The sequence below is a fragment of the Silurus meridionalis genome, chromosome 9 (genome assembly GCF_014805685.1).
Source record: "Silurus meridionalis isolate SWU-2019-XX chromosome 9, ASM1480568v1, whole genome shotgun sequence".
NCBI classification, from domain to species: domain Eukaryota; kingdom Metazoa; phylum Chordata; class Actinopteri; order Siluriformes; family Siluridae; genus Silurus; species Silurus meridionalis.
This window is the reverse complement of record NC_060892.1, coordinates 24000062-24023184: the sequence shown is the minus strand read 5'-3', so window position 1 is coordinate 24023184 and position 23123 is coordinate 24000062. Positions and strand designations below refer to the sequence as shown.

Sequence of the window (23123 nt, the reverse complement as noted above, 5' to 3'; positions counted from 1 at the left end):
GAGGTAGCAGAGCTGAAGATGTTAAGGTTTTCGTTGGTAGTGACGAGGATGGACAAGATTAGAAATGAGTTTATTAGAGTGACAGCACATGTAGGATGTTTTGGTGACAAGGTGAGGGAGGCGAGATTGAGATGGTTTGGACATGTGCAGAGAAGGGACATGAATTATATTGGTAGAAGAATGCTGAAGATGGAGCCACCAGGTAGGAGGAAAAGAGGAAGGCCAAGGAGGAGGTTTATGGATGTGGTGAGGGAAGACATGCAGGTAGTTGGTGTACAAGAGGCAGATGTAGAGGACAGGGTGGTATGGAGACGGATGATCCGCTGTGGCGACCCCTAATGGGAGCAGCCGAAAGAAGAAGAGGAAGAAGAATTATGACAGCACACACACACAATTCATTTACATTTATGAAATTTTAGAAGACCCTCCAAAATCCAGAGCAACTTACAACTGAGCATGGAATGGTTAAGGGCCTTGCTCAAGGGCCCAGCAGTGGCAGCTGGTTGGTGGTGGGATTTGAACTTGTGACCTTCCAAACCAAAGTCCAAAACCTTAACCACTGTGCTACTATACCTTCTTTCTTTTCAAAATTATTAAAAATAACTTTTTGCCCATTTTGCCTAAATCCGCCAATCAACACAGGGTACGCGTTCGACTCTGATTGGTGGATTACTGCGTGTTCGACCCGTTAAATTTTTATGCATTCCTTCATATCTGGTACACCATTGCAGCAAGAGTCCTAGGGAACACGTTTTTCTAACAAGCTTTCTATCTTCTGTAGACGATTTGTTTAAGTAACATGAAGTCTTTACCTCCAAACATTTTCTCTCACTTTTATCATCTTCAGCGTGAGGATCCATATTAACAAAAAACATAATACTTAAGTATCCCCAAAAGTACAACTTGTTTGATACCTTCATGGTTCATCACAGATACACTTCAATATACCGGTAGTCACAAGTCAGAACTTGTATTGTAAAAGTTAAACAGGTACTAAACCATGTACTAAACTGTGTACTTTACTGTGTGCTAAACACAAAGGTCAAGACATGCTGTGTCATCGCTTGCACCTCTACTTGCCTACGTAAATCTGGGTTGCCAGATCTGCAAAGGTCTCTGCCAGCTAGGGTTATTACATTTTGATATGCGAGTATTAAATGTACCTGGCAACTAAACCAACTCAACATGAAGGTGGAACAGAGCGGGAAACAAAAAGAAAATAAGCATTGGCTGACAGATACAATCAATGTCCTGAGCTTTATTGTAAATCGAAAGGCAGGTCAATGGTGTTCAAAAAGTTATTAAAATTATTCTAAAAAAGAAAGATGGTATAGAGTGTGGTAGCTGCAACGTTCATTATTAAATGGCATTAAATAAGTATAAATGAATTAAGAGACATCCTTAAAATATAAAAAAAAAAAAAAAGTATAGTTTTATGCCAAAAAAAAATGTAAACAGCAGAGTTCCCTACAGAAGCTGCCATTGAAGCTGCCACAAAGAGCTCCACCTACAGGTTAACAAGGCAGCCTCCCCTGCAGAGATCCTTCCAAAAAGGGGCATGGTCTAACCAATAAGGCAAGTTTATCTCCCCCTGCACCAGCTTCCAGTGAGCTTGGAACCTATTCAGTGATTAGATAAATATATTTACCATGCCGTTTGTTTCATGTTTGATTTTTTGTTTGTCTTTTTTGGCAATTTGGTTTGCCGTTCCCCATGCCGTTATATGAATATGGGCATCTTTCAAATGCCACGTCAATGTAAAATTGTTTAGTATTATTTATTTGTGCATTGGCACAAAAGAAAACCCTTTAGCCACAAAAATAATTTATGAATAATAAACTAAATTAACATGGGTTTGTGGAGTTAAAATAAAAACAGTACTTTGAGGTGGGGTTTCATGGGGTAAAAGTATCTGGTCTAGAAGGTTTCTGGTGGGTTAATAATTACAATAATCTGTACTATAACTATAAAATGTTAGCATCATCGATAGTGGGTGATGTTTGTTGACATATTCCTGAATGTTAAAAATAATTTTACGCACCACCTTAATATTATGTAGGTAATATTGTGGCCTTATAACCCCATAAACTGCACTGATTGGCAAAATACTGTACTAATGGAGCTAGAGACATTACATTTATTTGGTGGTAAATATATATTTTGTAATTAACAGTTCACTTGTTGGCTTTCATTAAACAGTGAAATAAATGGTCAATTTCATAAACATTTATTTATTTTTGAAACAGATGAAATTTAAAATAGCACATTTTTGAAGAGTAAATTGAACTAAAAAAAATAAATATATACACTATGAACAGATTAACAACAATTAAAATTTCAGGATGCGTTTTGTAAAGATGAGCCCGGTTCCTCACGTGTATTTATATGTTGCTCTGACTCCTGTATTGAAGGAGCAGAAGGTCCAAAAACAGCATGGTGTACAGCTGCTTGCCCAGCGCTGTATATAAAGACATGGGCAAAGGATAAAAAAGATTTTTGGACCGTTTGAAATGATACGACACACAATCATTAAGAGTTGGCAATGGTGGTGTACGATGTATATTGTCAACAAAAATATCGTAATTGTTGTATTAACGATTTGACATTACAGTGTATAATGCAAAAACCAAACAAAACATCTACGGGGTGCACGTGTACGCTACGTGATTAAGTCTAGTAGAGTGCATTTAGAATGATCACAAAATGTAAGATATGGGGATGGAAAATGTGTACGTCACACGAAAAGTCCTCCAAAGATCAGCACGATTACAAAGGTGACGTTGATTTTATTTAACAATTTAAAAAACAAGAAGTTAATATTAAAAGACTTATGTTTTAGACACCGCATTGCCTGTTTTGCTTGATTTCGCCTCCTCAAACAAATCCAGACCTGGAATTCACAAATTAAATTCCATACTTTTCCAAAAAAAATCGAGATATGTTTGGTCAATATCGCACACCCCTAGTTGGGATTTGCTCAGTCCTGATCTCAGTGCAACTGAAAATAAAAGGTTTTACAGCCATTTTCCACCGAAAACCCGAAACCATTCAAAATGACATGCCACGATGGCAAGCGCGAATACAAGAAGCACAGGAAAATGAAGTGTAACAGGCAGGGGTTTCAGTGAGGCCTTTAGGAACTTGCTAATGCCTTCTCCCAAGTGCTTCAGAGGGTCCGTAATTAAGATGGACATGGTCATATAGACAACCTGTAAAGACACGAAACAAGTCAGCCAGGCTGAGGTACAATTTTTTTTATTAGTTGAAGAGCATAGCAGTGAACAAGAAAGAACCTTGGTTGGAGGCACGAGTAGGATCGGATTCACATACATGGTCTCATAGTATTGTTTACAGGGGTCGTCCTGAACAGTCCAAGTTGTCCAAATCCACTCTGAAACCACAGAAGTGAAATGTTTAGACACGGTGGCAAAAATCTTTATTTGTCTCTTGCTCCACCTACTAGGGGGTGTAAAGGTAAACAAAATTCTCGGTTCGGTACTTACCTTGGTGAAAGTCACGATTCATTTCAGTCCAATGGTACAGTTAGAGGGAATAAATGCAAACCATAAAATTGCTTGTAAGTTTTTGTTAGTCATTTTTTTAATATTAACCTTAATAAATCATTTAATTATTAACATTTGTGAACATTTTTTAAAACAATTCTGAAGTTCTCCCACTTAGAAATCATGAAGGGGTCTGAAATTGTCATCGTAGGTGCATGTCCACTGTGAGAGACAATCAAAAAAAAAAAATATCCAGAAATCACAATGTATGATTTTTAACTATTTGTATGATACAGCTGCAAATAAGTATTTGAACACCTGTCTATCAGCTGAATTCTGACCCTCAAAGACCTGTTAGTCTGCCTTTAAAATGTCCACCTCCACTACATTTATTATCCTAAATTAGATGCACCTGTTAGAGGTCATTAGCTGCATAAAGACACCTGTCCACCCCATACAATCAGTAAGAATCCAAATACTAACATGGCCAAGACCAAAAGCTGTCCAAAGACACTAGAGACAAAATTGTATACCTCCACAAGGCTGGAAAGGGCTACGGGAAAATTGCCAAGCAGCTTGGTGAAAAAAGGTCCACTGTTGGAGCAATCATTAGAAAATGAAAGAAGCTAAACATGACTGTCAATCTCCCTCGGACTGGGGCTCCATGCAAGATCTCACCTCGTGGTTTCTCAATGATCCTAAGGAAGGTGAGAAATCAGCCGAGAACTACACGGGAGGAGCTGGTCAATGACCTGAAAAGAGCTGGGACCACCGTTTCCAAGGTTACTGTTGGTAATACACACAAGACGTCATGGTTTGAAATCATGCATGGCAAGGAAGGTTCCCCTGCTTAAACCAGCACATGTCCAGGCACGTCTTAAGTTTGCCAATGACCATTTGGATGATTCAGAGGAGTCATGGGAGAAAGTCATGTGGTCAGATGAGACCAAAATAGAACTTTTGGGTCATAATTCCACTAAACGTGTTTGGAGGAAGAAGAATGATGAGTACCATCCCAAGAACACCATCTCTACTGTGAAGCATGGGGGTGGAAGCATCATGCTTTGGGGGTGTTTTTCTGCACATGGGACAGGGCGACTGCACTGTATTAAAGAGAGGATGACCGGGGCCATGTATTGCGAGATTTTGGGGAACAACCTCCTTCCGTCAGTTAGAGCATTGAAGATGCGTCGAGGCTGGGTCTTCCAACATGACAATGACCTGAAGCACACAGCCAGGATAACCAAGGAGTGGCTCTGTAAGAAGCATATCAAGGTTCTGGCATGGCCTAGCCAGTCTCCAGACCTAAACTCAATAGAGAATCTTTGTAGGGAGCTCAAACTCCGTGTTTCTCAGTGACAGGCCAGAAACCTGACTGATCAGAGAAGATCTGTGTGGAGGAGTGGGCCAAAATCCCTCCTGCAGTGTGTGCAAACCTGGTGTAAAAACTACAGGAAACGTTTGACCTCTGTAATTGCAAACAAAGGCTACTGTACCAAATATTAACATTGACTTTCTCAGGTGTTCAAATACTTATTTGCAGCTGTATCATACAAATCAATAGTTAAAAAATCATATATTGTGATTTCTGGAATTTTTTTTTTTTTAGATTATGTCCCTCACAGTGGACATGCACCTACGATGACAATTTCAGACCCCTCCATGATTTCTAAGTGGGACAACTTGCAAAATAGCAGGGTGTTCAAATACTTATTTTCCTCACTGTATATGAATGGAAATTTCCAGGACCTCACCTTTGATATTGTCCATCCAGTCAAGTTTCTTCACTCTGGTGCATTTATCTTTGAGGTTCTCCATCATTGCAAGTTTGGCCTGCTGTTCAGCATAGGCAATCTAAAGAAGGTTGAATGTTTCCATCACACTTTGGATTAAATATTCAACTATTACACCATAATTATGCTATTTAGCCACTATGGAAATATTCAGGATATGGTTTTATAAGAGCAATACCATACCAAACAATTACAATGCATATTATTTTGTGTAGTTTGCAATAAACTGTATTTCCTATCGACCTTTCAACCTTACCATGTAGAGATAATACCACTTCCACAACAGACTGATGAAGAAGTATATGACAAACAATCTCTTAAACTGGACAAACCAGGACACCACCGACCACATCTCAGTGCAAATTATTGCCACGATGATCAAGAAAATGCCCATGACCTGTATTAAAAATCAAAATTGTGAGAATTATATTTCAAATGTAAAAATGGACATTAAAATCCCATACATGCAGCAAACTCGAGGTCCAATCACAAGCCAAGATGTACGTGACCGTGATCTTCATTCAGAAAGACATTTTGCTAAACAAGAGTGGCTTTTTGGGTGATACTCAAATGTTCTCTTGAAAATGTACTCTTATTTATATATAATATACTCGGGGTTAGCTTAGTGGTTAAGGCTTTGTGTTACTGATTGAAGGTCGGGGGTTTAAGCCCTGGTATTGGCACGCTGACCCGCTTGGGGCCCTTGAGCAAAGCCCTTAACCCTCTCTGCTCAAAGGGTGCTGTTTCCTAGCTAAACCTGCACTCTGACATTATGTTCCTAACATTGCTGGGATATGCAAAGAAAGAATTTAATGTTATAAATACCATAAAAATCCGGTATCCTTTTTTTTATGGATACTGGATGAAAACAATACAAAAAAAACAGTAATGTATTTGAAAACGTTCTGAACTTTAAAAAAAAGTACTGAATCATAAAAATGTGTTAAATGAAATAAATATAAACATTAACTATATTAATAAATATTTAAGAAAATCAAAGGCATGCATTCTAATTGAAACAAAAAGTAACAATCCAAATTAATAAATAACAGAAAAAACCTAACAAAAAATAATATTGAACTAACAGCATGTGGCATCAGTGATTCGCCTCTAGAGGTCACTCTTGTAAATGTATAATGACACCTGCTTCAGCAACCCGGGAAAACTATCGTTATGGATTTTTGGCGATAGCACAAAGAACATAGTACATTTTTCTTACACTTTTAATAGGAAACCCAAACTTGTACCAACAAGACGATGCCCATGGGTACAAAGTCAGTACTAACACTCTTGTCTAGTAAATTTAGTAAAACATACAAATTTGTCCTCAAATTGTTTTAGTGTTTAGTAATTAATTAAAACGAGTCATTAGATACAGATATTTTCAATATTATGCAGCCCCTATTAAAAAAAAAAAAAAAAAAAAACAAAACGTTACATTTTTACCTTGATAACCATGTCGGGTTCGACCCCAAACGCGTCTTCGAAGCGCCACTTTCTGGAGGATTCGTAATCATGGTGTTTAAAGTTGATAAGAATTTTACTCCGCGCATCATCTAGAGAGTCGTTTCTCCAGCTGCTATCTTCATTCACAAGCTTCTGGATTTCCGCCAGCATTTGCTTGGAAAGGTTCACCTCGGCATCGCAGTGTATTTCAGCAGTCTGGGCGTTAGGCTGAAAGGTCACACAAATAGAAAATGAGCAGCAAAAAGCACACGTGGCTCATGATCATGTACCAAGGAAAGTTTAGAAATTCTATCTAATGGCTCCTACAGGCCGGCCTCTGAATGTGGGCATGAGATCAAATTATCATATGCGAGTCACAAGCATTTATGCTTACTACAATGGGGGTAACACCCAACTCAAATCTCCTTTCAATAGCAGGCGGAGATTCGTTACTGGCTTTTCAAATATACCGGTTTTGGTTTGGATTTGCGCAGTTCTTACCAACCATTTGGAATCTGGTAAGACATGTTCAATGATGTCTTACCAGAATTATTAACATTATTTCAATTATTCCTTTGTCCACTGTTTCCAAAAACACATCTGTTAGAGGCCATGTCCACACTAATACATTTTTGTTTAAAAATGCATCATTTTCTCTCAGATTTGGTCTTCCATCCACAATGAGATTCAACAAAAACGTAGCTTTTTGAAAACATTCACCAAAGTGGACAAAGTGAGGTGACAAGAACTGTGCAGGAGACAGATCAGAGTGGCACAGAGGTGTAGGTACCTTGAGAGAAATCCAATACCACACCAGACTTATGAAGAGGCATATGGCAAATATTCTCTTCAACTGGACAAACCAGGACACCAGCGACATCTCGATGCAGATTATTGCCACAACGGTCAAGAGGAAGCAAAAGATCCTGTTTTAAAAAATATTAAGTAATATATTACAAATGATCAAATGAAAAATAAGTCATTAAAAAACTCCAGTTATGCATTTATGGGCTTTTGAGAGATGCATTCACGTTCCTTTTGTTTCTATGCAACAAACACAATGAATGTTTAGTTTAATTTAAACAATTATTATTTGGTGGTAAATATATATTTTGTAATTGTACAGTTCACTTGTTGGCTTTCATTCAACAGTGAAATAAATAGTTTAAATTTTATACAAATATCGATGAATTAAAAAAAATCAGATCATGTAAATAAAATAATACAATTTAAAATAGCACATTTTTGAAGTATAGATTAAATTATTACTGCATAGCAAAATGTAATTTTTCAGCTCTGCCCAAAATTTTAAATGGCTTTCGAAGTCTGAAGGACACAAGAGGACAACTCATGAGATTTTACTGCTTTTAATTCTGGACAGAAGTAGTAGTAGTTGTAAATTTGTAGGAGTAGCAGTAATCAAAACGTTGATAACCTTTAAAAAATGACTATAAACAAACAAACAAAATATGCATTTATATAAATAAAGACATTCTTCAAATTACCATTTCATTTCTGAATCAAACATCTCAATTTTAACATCACACTTTACACTTAAACTCATAATTATATATTACTGAAGCTTTACAATTGCAAAGTTGATATTTTAAAATAAATTTGAGCTGAAATAAAAAATAAACACAGTACTTTGAGGTGGGGTTTCATAGGGTAAAAGTGTATATCTATCTGGTCTAGAAGGTTTCAGGTGGGTTAATAATTACAACAGTCTGTGCTATAACTATAAAATGTTAGCATTATCGATAGTGGGTGATGTTTGTCGACATACTACTACTCCACATCAGATTTCTGAACATAATTTATTGCAACAACAAAAAAAAACAAAAATAAAAAAAAATAAAAATGCAACAACCTTCAAACTATAAAATAAACTATAAAACATGTGCTTGCATCTAGTGTTGCCAGTAGTCCTTTCAGCAAATCACTTGGTGATTTTTGCATGTAAATTCACCACAGTTAATGCAAGTGCACACTATGTTTTTTGCAGTACTTACATGATCCCCTCTGAACTAAGCTGCTGGTGCCTGCTGGTGTCTGCTGGTGTCTGAGGGGCAGCTACAGAGGACTGTAGCTCCTGCACAAGTGCAGCAGCAATTAGTGCTGTCTCTTTAAAATTGCTGCTGAAATCATTAAGTTGCCCAACTCCTCAAAACAAAAAAGCCTCCTTCTGCAGAGCTTTTGTTGGTTCCAGGAGGGATCAACAGTTGTAAAAATGACAGGCATTATAAGCCGATATGTCCACCATATTAAAAAATAACATTTGTGGCCACCGATTAGAGATTCGTCTACAGCTGTAGGTGCCGACAACCTACAAAGATACAAGAAAACAATAAGTACACACTTCATCTATACTTTTTCTAAAACTAAAAGCTTCATTCTAAAGCTGCACATGACAATGAGAATAATCATGCAAACATACTGTACATGCAAACACAAACCATCTCCTAAATCTCTCTCTAACAAGCACATGAATTCAGTAAAAATGATCTGAAATAAGAGATGGCACATACCTTGTCTAGGTTGTCGAAACCTCCCTTACAGCGGTTGTTGTAAGTAATGATTTCGGTCCCTCTGTCACTGCTGCCTCACAGTGCCTTGTGCTCAAAAGGATCACATTCCTCCACCGTTTGGGAATGTGACTGACAGCTGTCGTGTTGCTGGTAAAATCGAAGACAGAGGAGGGGACAGGACTTCCTCTAACATGCAGCAGGTTGGGTGGCAGCTCAGGTTAATTACTTCTTACTGTTCCGACTAGGGCCTTTTTTTTTTTTAAGAAGACCCTGTGCAAGTTTACAACTGGTGAAGAAGTTGTCGCAACAGACAGTGACTCCCTGGAGTCCCTCCGTCATCTCCATCACAACTTGCATGCCCTGTCCCACCTCTGCAGCATCCCCGATCTTGCCCAGATACGGTGAACACCGCCAGGCATGCGATGTGGCGACATCAGCACTGACCCACAGTTTTAGTCCATATTTAGCAAATTTTTTGGGCATATATTGCCAAAACTGGCATCGTCCTTTGAAGGGCATGAGCTGTTCGTCTACAGTTACATCCCTGCCAGGATTAAAAAGAATCCCAAGCCGATGAGCCCACAGATCCCATAGGGCTCCGATTGGTGCAAGCTTGTCATCTCTTCGGCGAGCTGGTCTGGTGAGCTTGTCATCAAAACGCAGCGCTGTGCTTATCTGATGAAACCTTCTGAGGGACATAGTGGCCTTAAAAACTGCCCGGCCACTACGATCGTCCCACAGGCAGCATGTGGATTCATTTCTGGACCTGTAGACCCCAGCCAAAATATTCAGGCCCATGTAGGCCTTGACATCTGTTAAGTCAACCTCGGTCCAATCTTTATTGGTGCGCAGCCCATGGATTTTCATCATCCTGACAATTAAATCCAACATCTCTCCAGTAAAAAAAAGATTAAAAGGATTTTAAACCCCCTACCCTCGCTGTTGCATAGCGTGTCGGCCCACACCTGGCCATTTCTCACGATCCACCCTGATCCAGGATCTTTAGAATCCTCCTCACTCTCAGTCGACTTAGCTGAGGGTGTGGATGCTGCCTCAAAGTCTGGATATGACTCTCTTGAGTCAGTGCTGTCTGCAGATAAATCCTGCAGCTCGCTGGGGTCAGGCTGCATAACTTCATCCAGAAGTTCTTTAAGTGTAAAGGATCTCTTTCTCTTGCTTGCTGCTCGTTTCATTGTCAAATGACCAGCAGGAAGGAATGCAAGTGTTTAATTAGAGTGCCAATATTTTCAACACATTCTTCTTTCCTGCCTGTATTTTCTCCTTTGCTTCCTGAACCCTGTTCCTATAATAATAAAATAAACAAATTCCCTAGTTGGGATATACTCAGTCCTGATCTCAGTACAACTGAAAATAAAAGGTTTTCCAGCCATTTTCCATCGAAAACATTTAAAATGACATACCACGATGACGAGTGCGATTAGAAGCAGCACAGGTATCTGAAGTGTAACAGGCAGGTCTTTCAGTAAGGCCATGATAAACTCGTTAAAGCCTTGTCCCAGGTGATTGAAAGGGTCTGTAATTAAATGTGGTCATGGTCATAATGATGGCCTGTAAAGATACGAAACAAGTCAGGCAGGCTGAGGTAAAAAAATTAATAAGTTTAAGAGCAGAGCAGTGAACAAGTAGAAACCTTGTTTGGAGGCACGTGTGGGATCGGATTCACAATCAGGATCTCGTAGTATTGTTTACAAGGGTCACCCTGAAAAGTCCACGCTGGCTGAAATAACTAAGAAACCACAGAAGTTAAATATTTAGCCACAGTTGCAAAAATCTTTATTTGTCCATGTCCAAAGCTCACTGGGGCAACAGGCTGAGAAGGTCTCTTACTCCAGCCACTAGGGGGTGTAATGGTAAACAATTCTAGGTTCGGTACTTACCTCGGTAAAAGTCAAGGTTCAAATCGGTCCAATGGTACAGTTAGAGGGAAGCTGTAGTAGTTGTAATAATTTGTAGGAGTAGCAGTAATCAATAGGTTGATCATCTTTAAAAAAACGAATATAACCAAACAACAAAAAATATGCATTAATATAAATAAAGACATTCTTGAAATTACCATTTCATTTCTGAATCAAAATATCAAAATGTTACCACACTTTACACTCAAACTCACAATTAAATATTACTGAAGCTTAACAATTGCAAAGTTGATATTTTACTTTTACATAAAATAAATTTGAGCTGAACAGTTGAGAAACCGTATTTATTCACAGAGAAACTTTCTCCAAACATTTCCACCTCCATGTGCTCTCAGAGGTGCACCATTATATTGTTCCCCCTGGAAACACATAACAGGTTCCAATTTAGAGCTCCGCCACCGCACTACACTGCCCTCTATAGGAATTTTTTAAAATGACGCTACAGTGCATTGGCACAAAAGAAAACCCTTTAACCATAAAAAGAATTTGTGAATAATCTAAATTAACATGGGTTTGTGGAGTTAAAATATTCATAATAAAATAAAAACAGTACTTGGAGTAAATATGTATTAATTAAAAAAAAAAAACAGATCATAGTGAAATAATTTAATAAATAATTGAAGTATAGATTCAATTACTGCATATTTTCTTAACTGTAGTGACTATTTTTAACACATTCTTCTTTCCTGCCTGTATTTCATCCTTTGCTTCCTGAATCCTGTTCCTATAATAAACAAGGAATAAAAATTAGGACTCATTTGGCAAATTTCAGGTGCTTATCTTCGAGATGAGCCCGGTTCTTCATGTGTTTCACCTGGTTGCCCTCTTGTCTGGGTTGTGCGGCATTGGTGCCAGGCTTAAATTTGAGCTGAACGGGTGAGAATCCTTATTTAGTCATGGAGAAACTTTATCCAAACATTTCCACCTCCATGTGCTCTCAGAGGTGCACCATTATATCGTTCCGCCTGGAAACACATAACAGGTTCCAATTTAGAGCTCAGCCACCGCACTACACTGCCCTCTATAGGAACTTTTTTTAAATTACGCTACAGTGCATTGGCACAAAAGAAAACCCTTTAGGCATAAAAATAATGTGTGAATAATAAACTAAATTAACATGAGTTTGTGGAGTTAAAATATTAATAATAAAATAAAAACAGTACTTTAAAGTGGGGTTTCATGGGGTAAAAGTTTATATCTGGTCTAGAGGGTTTCTGGTGGGTTAATAATTACAATAGTCTCTGCTATAACTATAAAATGTTAGCATCATCGATAGTGGGTGATGTTTGTCGACATATTCCTGAATGTAAACAAAAATTATTTTATGCAACACCTTAATATTATGTAGGTAATATTGTGGCCTTATAACCCCATAAACTGCACTGATTTGGCGTGTTAACAGATATTACATTTATTTGGTGGTAAAAATATATTTTATAATTGTACAGTTCACTTGTTGGCTTTCATTAAACAGTTAAATAAATGGTCTCATAATTTCATACAAATATTTATTAATTTTAAAAATCAGATTATAATGAAATAATACAATGTAAAATATTTTTAAAATATAGATTAAATTATTACTGCATATTTCCTCAACAAATAAACAAATTAGGATTGAACAACAACAAAAAAAAAAACTATCAAAAAAAGAAAACTATGAACTTCACCGATATTTACCTCATTCCATTTAATATTTTCTGAGGTTTTATTATCTTTAGTGTTACAGGTTTCACTGAGCTCCTTAGATCCAGGTTGAGTGTTTTTTATTTCTGTGTTAGATGTGGATGACTCCATTACTGATTCGTTACCAAGATTTGGAGGTTCTTCCTCCACATTCTCAGCCTGGTCCTCGACTACTGCTTCCGGCAGAGTGTCCGTCTCATCCCCACTGTAAAGGTTTTCTGCGTTATGTAGGGTTTCCACCCGCACCCTCTGCTGCTCTTGTCTCCTGTAGGGTTTCCTCTGGCAAGTTTCAGACTGCATTTTGTCGATATTAGCCCGGTTCCTCACGTGTTTCACTTGGTTGCCCTCTTGTCTGGGTTGTGCGGCATTGTTGGTTGCCATTGCCTCCTGCTAACAGTTCCATTGCTTCTTCTCTGTGTTCCTTTGATTCCTGTATTGGAGGAGCAGCAGGCTGCTGTGTAATGCTGGGTGGAGGATCTCAATGACCTCCTCAGAGAGGTCCAAGAACAGCATGGTGTACAACTGCTTGGCCAGCGCTGTATATAAAGACCTGGGCAAAGGATCAAAAAGATTTTTGGACCGTTAGAAATTATACGAGACACGATCATCGAGAGTTGGCAATGGGGGTGTACGATGTGTATTGTCTACGATAATATCGCAATTGTTATTAACGATTTGACATTACAGTGTATATAACGCAAAACCCAAACACAACACATCTACAGAGTGCACGTGTATGATATGTGATTAAGTCGAGTAGAGTGCATTTAGAAACACAAAATTCAAGATATGAGGGTGGAAATTGTGTACATTAACATTTCATTTAGTTAATTTGTCACACGAAAAGTGCTCCAAAAATCAGCATGATTACAAAGGTAACGATTTTATTTAACAATTTAAAAAACAAGTTAATATTACAAGACTTATCAAACCTCCACAAACAAATACAGACCTGGAAATCACAAATCAAATTCCATACTTTTTCAAAATGCGTAGGAACCCTTTTTATCATTATTGATAAAATCCCCCCCAAAAAGATATCATTTTTGGTCAATATCGCACACCCCTAGTTGGGATTTGCTCAGTCCTGATCTCAGTACAACTGAAAATACAAGGTTATACAGCCATTTTCCACCGAAAAACCGAAACCATTCAAAATGACATACCACGATGATGAGTAAATGCTAAAAGCACAGGATTATGAAGCCTAACAGACAGGGGATCCAGTAAGCCCCTGAGAAATGCGTCAATGCCTTGTGACAAGTGCTCCAGATGGTCTGTAATTAAGGTGATCATGGTCAATTCGACAACCTGTAAAGACACGAAACAAGTCAGGCTGAGGTAAAAAAAAAAATTGAGTTGAAGAGCATAGCAGTGAAGAAGTAGGAACCTTGTTCAGAGGCATGCCTAGGATCCGATTCACAATCAGGGTCTCGTAGTATTGCTTACAAGGGTCCTCCTGAAGAGTCCAAGTTGTCCGAATCCACTATGAAACCATAGAAGTGAAATGTTTAGACACTGTTGCAAAAATCTTTATTTGTCCATGATCTATGGTAAAGCTCACTGTGCCAACAGGCTAAGAAGGTCTCCTACTCCAGCCACTAGGGGTTGTAATGGTAAACAAAATTCTCGGTTCGGTATTTACCTCGGTGAAAGTCACGGTTCATTTCGGTCCAATGGTACAGTTAGAGGGAATAAATGCAAACCATAAAATTGCTTGTCGGTTTTTGTGTAAAATCGTTTTTTTATTATTAACCTTAATCATCATTTAATTATTAACATTTGTGAAAAAATTTTAAAACTATTTTTATAAAGTGCCTGCTTAGTTTGTCATTTTTTTGTAGAATGAATCATTACACTTTTATTATATTGATTAAATTGATTAGATAAATGAAAAAACTAAATAGTTTACATTTGTTAGCCCCTATTTGGATAATACAGAAACGTGTACAAGTGTGTGTTTTATACATTTAATTTTTAATTTTCCTTACCCTTCTAAGAAAATAGAGTGCAACCCAGTGCAAACAGTGCAGACAAAAACAGTACAGACAGTGCAGACAGACAACACAAGACAAGAGATAGCGCCAACCAGTAAACCTACTGTATACTTTGATACTGTACTGTACGAGGAGAACTGTAAAAACTATAACTGGGATATAAACAGAGACAAATGCAGTGCAAAAAACAGCAGCAGTCAAAGGTGCAAACCAGGTAAACAGTGTAATGCAGTCAAGTATAAATAATAAATAAATGATGGTGGAATGATTGAGATGAGTAATGAGTGTGTGTTAAGTTCAGGTTGTGCAGTTTGGTAACACACATTTGAGTGAGTGTGTGTGTGTGTGTGTGTGAGAGTTCCATTTAAGTTCTGTGTATTGAGGAGCCTGATGGCTTGCGGAAAAAACCTGTTGCACAGTCTTGATGTTGTGGCCCGAATGCTTCGGAACCGTTTTCCTGATGTTAGGAGAGTGAAAAGTGTGTGTGACGGGTGTGTGGTCATCTACAAAAGGGAGAAAGACTCCAATGAGCTTCGAGACTGTACAGTTCCCAAATCAGGCAGTGATGCAGCTGCTCAAGATGCTCTCAATGGTCCCTCTGTAGAACATGGGCAGGATGGGGGAGGGAGATGGGCATTCCTCAGCCTCCTCAGGAAGTAGAGACGCTGCTGGGTTTTCTTGGTGATTGAGCTGGTGTTGAGTGACCAGATGAGGTTGTCCGCCAGATGAACACCAAGGAGTTTGGTGCTTTTGACAATCTCCACTGAGGATCCTGTGCTCTCCTGAAGTCCACAACCATCTCTTTGGTTTTGTCAACATTCAGAGACAGGTTGTTCACTCCACATCAGGCTGTTAACCGTTTCACCTCTTCTCTGTATGCTGACTCGTCGTCCTTGCTGATTAGACCCACCACGGTCGTGTCATTGGCAAACTTGATGATGTGGTTCGAGCTGCGCATTGCTACGCAGTCGTAAATCAGCAGAGTGAACAGCAGTGGGCTGAGCACGTTCTTGGTTCTTGGTGATCGAGCTGGTGTTGAGTGACAAGGTGAAGTTCTCGACCAGATGTTCACCAAGAAATTTGGTGCCCTTGACGATATCCACAGAGGATCCATCGATGATCAGTGGGGAATGGCCGCTTTGTGTTCTCCTGAAGTCAACAACGATCTCTTTGGTTTTGTCAACATTCAGAGATGGGTTGTTGGCTCCATGCTGTTCCAGATCCGAATGAATGAGGCCTCCCAGTCAGGAAGTCCAGGGTCCAGTTGCCGAGGGAAGTGTTCAGGCCCAGTAGGCTCAACTTCTCAATCAGTTGCTGATGGATGATTATGTTAAATGCTGAACTGAAGTCTATTACCGGCTTTCGTACGCAAGTGTCCAGGTGGATGAGGGCCAGATGGACGGTCTTGAAGATGGCATCGCCTATGGAACGGTTAACGTCTGTGGAACGTCATTTAAGAAATACACAAGATATTTATTCATTCAGGAATTTATTCCTTCCTTCCATCCTTCATTCATTCATTCTCTCCACAGAATTGTCAGGATTTTCTCCTTTTAGGAAAAATTGTTGAAGCTGTACATAAAAGGCAAAAGAATCCATATCGCTAGACTGTCGTTAAAAACAAGTTTTTGCAGTGTAGACACTTTAAATGTTAAAGAGCGAACTCCGTACGTAAAACAAGGGTTACACTCCTACCAGGCACTGACAGCTGTTCTTCTACAGGATCCTTTCATGTTTTCAATCAAACATGAGATAATAATTTCTCCCCCAGGTCCTGAGTTTGCCCCGTGGTGTCTCAATTTAAAGCCTGATGCAGCTAAATACAGAGTCTATCAAAAAGCCAGCGTCTCCACTCAAATCCTACATACATGTACAGTGAGGAAAATAAGTATTTGAACACCCTGCTATTTTGCAAGTTCTCCCACTTAGAAATCATGGAGGGGTCTGAAATTGTCATCGTAGGTGCATGTCCACTGTGAGAGACATAATCTAAAAAAATAAATCTAGAAATCACAATATATGATTTTTAAACTATTTATTTGTATGATACAGCTGCAAATAAGTATTTGAACACCTGTCTATCAGCTAGAATTCTGAGCCTCAAAGACCTGTTAGTCTGCCTTTAAAATGTCCACCTCCACTACATTTATTATCCTAAATTAGATGCACCTGTTAGAGGTTGTTAGCTGCATAAAGACACCTGTCCACCCCATACAATCAGTAAGAATACAACTACTAACATGGCCAAGACCAAAGAGCTGTCCAAAGACACTAGAGACAAAATTGTATACCTCCACAAGGCTGGAAAGGGCTACGGGAAAATTGCCAAGCAGCTTGGTGAAAAAAGGTCCACTGTTGGAGCAATCATTAGAAAATGGAAGAAGCTAAACATGACTGTCAATCTCCCTCGGACTGGGGCTCCATGCAAGATCTCACCTTGTGGGGTCTCAATGATCCTAAGGAAGGTGAGAAATCAGCCCAGAACTACATGGGAGGAGCTGGTCAATGAACTGAAAAAAGCGGGGACCACCGTTTCCAAGGTTACTGTTGGTAATACATACAAGACGTCATGGTTTGAAATCATGCATGGCAAGGAAGGTTCCCCTGCTTAAACCAGCACATGTCCAGGCACGTCTTAAGTTTGCCAATGACCATTTGGATGATCCAGAGGAGTCATGGAAGAAAGTCATGTGGTCAGATGAGACCAAAATGGAACTTTTGGGTCATAATTCCACTAAACGTGTTTGGAGGAAGAAGAATGATGAGTACCATCCCAAAAACACCATCCCTACTGTGAAGCATGGGGTGGAAGCATCATGCTTTGGGGGTGTTTTTCTGCACATGGGACAGGGCGACTGCACTGTATTAAGGAGAGGATGACCGGGGCCATGTATTGCGAGATTCTGGGGAACAAACCTGGTAAAAATAACTACAGGAAACGTTTGACCTCTGTAATTGCAAAAAAAAGGCTACTGTACCAAATATTAACATTGACTTTCTCAGGTGTTCAAATACTTATTTGCAGCTGTATCATACAAATCAATAGTTAAAAAATCATATATTGTGATTTCTGGATTTTTTCTTTTTTTTTTTTAGATTATGTCTCTCACAGTGGACATGCACCTACGATGACAATTTCAGACCCCTCCATGATTTCTAAGTGGGAGAACTTGCAAAATAGCAGGGTGTTTAAATACTTATTTTCCTCACTGTATATAAATGGAAATTTCCAGGACCTCACCTTTGATATTGTCCATCCAGTCAAGTTTCTTCACTCCAGTGCATTTATCTTTGAGGTTCTCCATCATTGCAAGTTTGGCCTGCTGTTCAGCATAGGCAATCTAAAGAAGGTTGAATGTTTCCATCACACTTTGGATTAAATATTCAACTATTACACCATAATTATGGTATTTAGTCACTATGGAAATATTGAGGATATGACTTTAATAGCAATACCATACCAAACAATTACAATGCATGTTATTTGATGTAGTTTGCAATAAACTGTATTCTCTATTGACCTTTCAACCTTACCATGTAGAGATAATACCACTTCCACAACAGACTGATGAAGAAGTATATGACAAACAATCTCTTAAACTGGACAAACCAGGACACCACCGACCACATCTCAGTGCAAATTATTGCCACGATGATCAAGAAAATGCCCATGACTTGTATTAAAAATCAAAATTGTGAGAATTATATTTCAAAGGTAAAAATGGACATTAAAATCCCATACATGCAGCAAACTCGAGGTCCAATCACGAGCCAAGATGTACGTGACCGTGATCTTCATTCAGAAAGACATTTTGCTAAACAAGAGTGGCCTTTTGGGTGATACTCAAATGTTCTCTTGAAAATGTACTCTTCTTATTTATATATAATATACTCGGAGTTAGCTTAGTGGTTAAGGCTTTGTGTTACTGATTGAAGGTCGGGGGTTTAAGCCCTGGTATTGGCACGCTGACCCGCTTGGGGACCTTGAGCAAGGCCCTTAACCCTCTCTGTTTTAAGGGTGCTGTTTCCTAGCTAAACCTGCACTCTGACATTATGTTCCTAACATTGCTGGGATATGCAAAGAAAGAATTTAATGTTATAAATACCAATTTCTAGGTTGGATCGTATTTGCAGATAACCCGATCAACCGATTTTATCCAGTATCCTTTTTTTTTTTATGGATACTGGATGAAAAACAATACAAAAAAAAAAACAATACTCTTTAAAAATGTTCTGAACTTAAAAAAAAAAAAAAAAAAAGTACTGAATCATGAAAATGTGTTAAATGAAATAAATATAAACATTAACTATATTAATAAATATTTAAGAAAATCAAAGGCATGCATTCTAACTGAAACAAAAAGTAATAATCCAAATTAATAAATAACAGAAAAAACCTAACAAAAAATAATATTGAACTAACAGCATGTGGCATCAGTGATTCGCCTCTAGAGGTCACTCTTGTAAATGTATAATGACGCCTGCTTCAGCAACCCGGAAAAACTATCGATATGGATTTTTGGCGATAGCACAAAGAACATAGTACATTTTTCTTTCACTTTTAATAGGAAACCCAAACTTGTACCAACAAGACGATGCCCATGGGTACAAAGTCAGTACTAACACCCTTGTCTAGTAAATTTAGTAAAGCATACAAATTTGTCCTCAAATTGTTTTAGTGTTTAGTAATTAATTAAAACGAGTCATTAGATACAGATATTTTCAATATTATGCAGCCCCTAATAAAAAATAAAAAAAACGTAAAATTTTTACCTTGATAACCATGTCGGGTTCGACCCCAAATGTGTCTTCGAAGCGCCAGTTCCTGGAGGATTCGTGGTCATGGTGTTTAAAGTCGATAAGAATTTTACTCAGCGCATCCTCTAGAGACGCGTTTCTCCAGCTGCTATCTTTATTCACAAGCTTCTGGATTTCTGCCAGCATTTGCTTGGAAAGGTTCACCTCGGCATCGCAGTGTATTTTAGTAGTCACGGCGTTGGGCTGAAAGGTCACACAAATAGAAAATGAGCAGCAAAAAAAGCACACGTGGCTCATGATCATGTACCAAGGAAAGTTTAGAAATTCTATCTAATGGCTCCTACACGCCGGCCCCTAATTGTGTGCATGAGATCAAATTATGATATGCGAGTCACAAGCATTTATGCTTACTACAATGGGGTAACACCCAACTCAATTCTTCTCCTTCCAATAGCAGGCAGAGATTCGTTACTGGCCTTTCAAATATACCGGTTTTGGTTCGGATTTGCGCAGTTCTTACCAACCAGACATGTTCAATGATGTCTTACCAGAATTATAAAAATTATTTCAATTATTCCTTTGTCCACTGTTTCCAAAAACACATCTGTTAGATATTGAACTCTCCAGCGACGTCTGTAGAGATCTGTTCATTTAAATAGTCCCGGAGGAAAAACAGGATGACATTTAAAAAGCAAAATATGTTTTGTTGTCAGTGCTTCTAGAACATGTTCATCATCAGACGCTGTGCTGACCGGACTGGCAGGCTGTTGAGAATAGCCTTCACTTCACAGAACAGTGTTTGTAAGCCTTCATCATCAAGGGTTTGTTCTTGTACAATGGAGTGGTGAACTTGCCTCACCATACGCATCAACCTTTCCTACACTCCACCGTGATGTAATGCTGCTGAGGGGGGATCAAAGGACGGCTGCCACAAGCTCCATGTGTGGAATTTTCACTTGCTTCAAAAGGTGCAACTCTGGTTTTGCCTGACAAACAGATTACATGCACAATATGTTGTTCTGCACACAGTCGAAGGTAACTTACGGTACCATAGGCATGGTCACTGGCATCTGAGAAGTGATGCAGTTCTGCCTGAATGTATGCACCAAACTCTGCAAAGATCCTGAAGAATTAACTTAGCAGAGTGTGTTAGAGGAGAGAAGAAACCCAGTGGATCGTAAATAGAATTTACTATTGACAGGATGTTTCTTCTGGTGTGGGGTCTTTCCTTGACAGAGATTTTTAGCTTGAAACAAGTCACTCTCTACACACCAAAGCAATCCTAGTGCTCTCTCTGAACAATCCATGCGATACTCAACATGAGGCTTACACACTTCACACTCATCCAGTCCTCCTCAAAACATTCTTCCAGTCCTTCACTGTTAAGTTCTTCTGTGTTTTTCTACCTTTTACATGTCAGTAAAAACACGGTACAGGATTCAGAACACTCAACTTTACTGGATATAGAATTGATCGTATATATGAGGTGATCTGATAGTTGATGTGGAAAAATAAATGGAATTAAAATATCTGATGTATCTGCTAAAATACCCAGCCAATTTAACCGAGAAAACGCTTTTGAAAGGTAGAACCACAAAATAAACTCATTTTCCCAATTAAAATTATAATACTCAGTCTACATGAGGTATATACTGTTTTGTTGTTATGCATATCAACTGCAAATTTGGTGTTCAAATTTGGTGTTCAACAAAGGCAATCTAGAAAATGTAAAATCCATATAAAGATTAAAAAAAAACTGAGGACATGTCCACACTAATAAATTTTTGTTTAAAAATGCATAATTTTCTCTCAGATTTGGTCTTCCATCCACAATGAGATTCAACAAAAACGTAGCTTTTTGAAAACATTCGCCAAAGTGGACAAAGTGAAGAGACAAGAACTGTGTAGGAGACAGATCAGAGTGGCACAGAGATGTAGGTACCTTGTAGAGATAAATCCAGTACCACATCAGACTTATGAAGAGGCATATGGCAAATATTCTCTTCAACTGGACAAACCAGGACACCAGCGACATCTCGATGCAGATTATTGCCAAAACGGTCAAGACGAAGCAAGAGACCTGTTTTAAAAATTGAGTAAAATATTACAAATGATAAAATGAAAAATAAGTCATTAAAAAACTTCAGACATGCATTTATGGGCTTTTGAGAGACGCATATAAACATGAATTTTAATAATGTAGTAATACAGTATTTAATTATGCGAGTTTATGAGTTGAACTGGTAAGAATCCTTATTTATTCATGGAGAAGCTTTCTCCAAACATCCACTGCAATACACTGCCCCCTATAAAAACTTTTAAAAATGACACAACAGTGCATTGGCGCAAAAGAAAACCTTTTAGACATTAATAATTTGTGAATAATAAACTAAATTAACATGGGTTTGTGGAGTTAAAATATTAATAATAAATAAAAACAGTACTTTGAGGTGGGGTTTCATAGGGTGAAAGTATATATATCTGGTCTAGAGGGTTTCTGGTGGGTTAATAATTACAATAGTCTGTAAAAATTTCTCCAAACATTTCCACCTCCATGTGCTCTCAGAGGTGCACCATTATATTGTACCCCCTGGAAACACATTTAACAGGTTCCAATTTAGAGGTCAGCCACCGCACTACACTGCCCTCTATAGGAACTTTCAAAATGACGCTACAGTGCATTGGCGCAAAAGAAAACCCTTTAGCCATAAAAAGAATTTGTGAATAATAAACTAAATCCACATGGGTTTGTGGAGTTTAAATATTCATAATAAAATAAAAACACTACGTTGAGTACATTTTAATTAATAAAAAATAAATCAGATCATTGTGAAATAACTTAAAATAGCAAATTTTTGAAGAATAGATTAAATTATTACTGCAGTTTTCGTAACTGGAATGCCAATATTTTCAACACCTTCTTTCCTGCCTGTATTTCATCCTTTGCTTCCCGAACCCTGTTCCTATAATAAACAAATAAGGAATAACAAATAAGGACTCCTCTGGTGAATTTCAGGCTGCTTATCGTAAAGATGAGCCCGGTTCCTCATGTGTTTTACCTGGTTGCCCTCTTGTCTGGGTTGTGCGGCATTGTTGCCAGGCTTAAACTTGAGCTGAACTGGTGAGAATCCTTATTTAGTCATGGAGAAACTTTATCCAAACATTTGCACCTCCATGCGCTCTCAGAGGTGCACCTTTATATTGTTCCCCCTGGAAACACATCTATCAGGTTCCAATTTAGAGCTCAGCCACCGCACTACACTGCCCTCTATAGGAACTTTTTTTAAATGACGCTACAGTGCATTGGCACAAAAGAAAACCCTTTAGCCATAAAAAGAAATTTTGTGAATAATAAACTAAATTAACATGTGTTTGTGGAGTTAAAATATTAATAATAAAATAAAAACAGTACTTTAAGTTGGGGTTTCATGGGGTAAAAGTGTATATCTGGTCTAGAGGGTTTCAGGTGGGTTAA

At 38.3% G+C, this 23123-nt stretch overlaps 2 protein-coding genes across 11 annotated transcripts; both read right to left on the bottom strand.

Annotated features, from left to right (window-relative positions):
• Window positions 1-2211: 2211 nt before the first annotated feature.
• On the bottom strand, window positions 2212-8773 carry LOC124390880 (chloride channel CLIC-like protein 1). The gene is made up of 7 exons (XM_046856975.1): window positions 8754-8773; window positions 7533-7667; window positions 6743-6970; window positions 5553-5693; window positions 5258-5357; window positions 3294-3391; window positions 2212-3209 (listed from the first exon to the last, which is right to left on the bottom strand). Exons 1-7 carry the CDS (start codon window positions 8754-8756, stop codon window positions 3015-3017), a joined length of 900 nt encoding a protein of 299 aa, XP_046712931.1. The 5' UTR covers window positions 8757-8773; the 3' UTR covers window positions 2212-3014.
• Window positions 8774-8784: 11 nt separating this feature from the next.
• On the bottom strand, window positions 8785-22868 carry LOC124390879 (chloride channel CLIC-like protein 1). 10 transcript variants are annotated; one of them, XM_046856968.1, is made up of 15 exons: window positions 22708-22863; window positions 22566-22611; window positions 21591-21728; window positions 19664-19891; window positions 18425-18565; window positions 18132-18231; window positions 14284-14381; window positions 14060-14204; window positions 12888-13443; window positions 11402-12172; window positions 11169-11272; window positions 10922-11017; window positions 10692-10839; window positions 9271-10573; window positions 8785-9068 (listed from the first exon to the last, which is right to left on the bottom strand). In XM_046856968.1, exons 1-9 carry the CDS (start codon window positions 22737-22739, stop codon window positions 13226-13228), a joined length of 1146 nt encoding a protein of 381 aa, XP_046712924.1. In that variant the 5' UTR covers window positions 22740-22863; the 3' UTR covers window positions 8785-9068; window positions 9271-10573; window positions 10692-10839; window positions 10922-11017; window positions 11169-11272; window positions 11402-12172; window positions 12888-13225. The 10 variants fall into 10 exon arrangements, with proteins under 10 accessions (XP_046712924.1, XP_046712925.1, XP_046712923.1 ...); XM_046856969.1 differs by having other exon boundaries at window positions 11500-12172; XM_046856967.1 differs by having other exon boundaries at window positions 11169-11931; window positions 12022-12172.
• Between the last annotated feature and the right edge of the window lie 255 nt (window positions 22869-23123).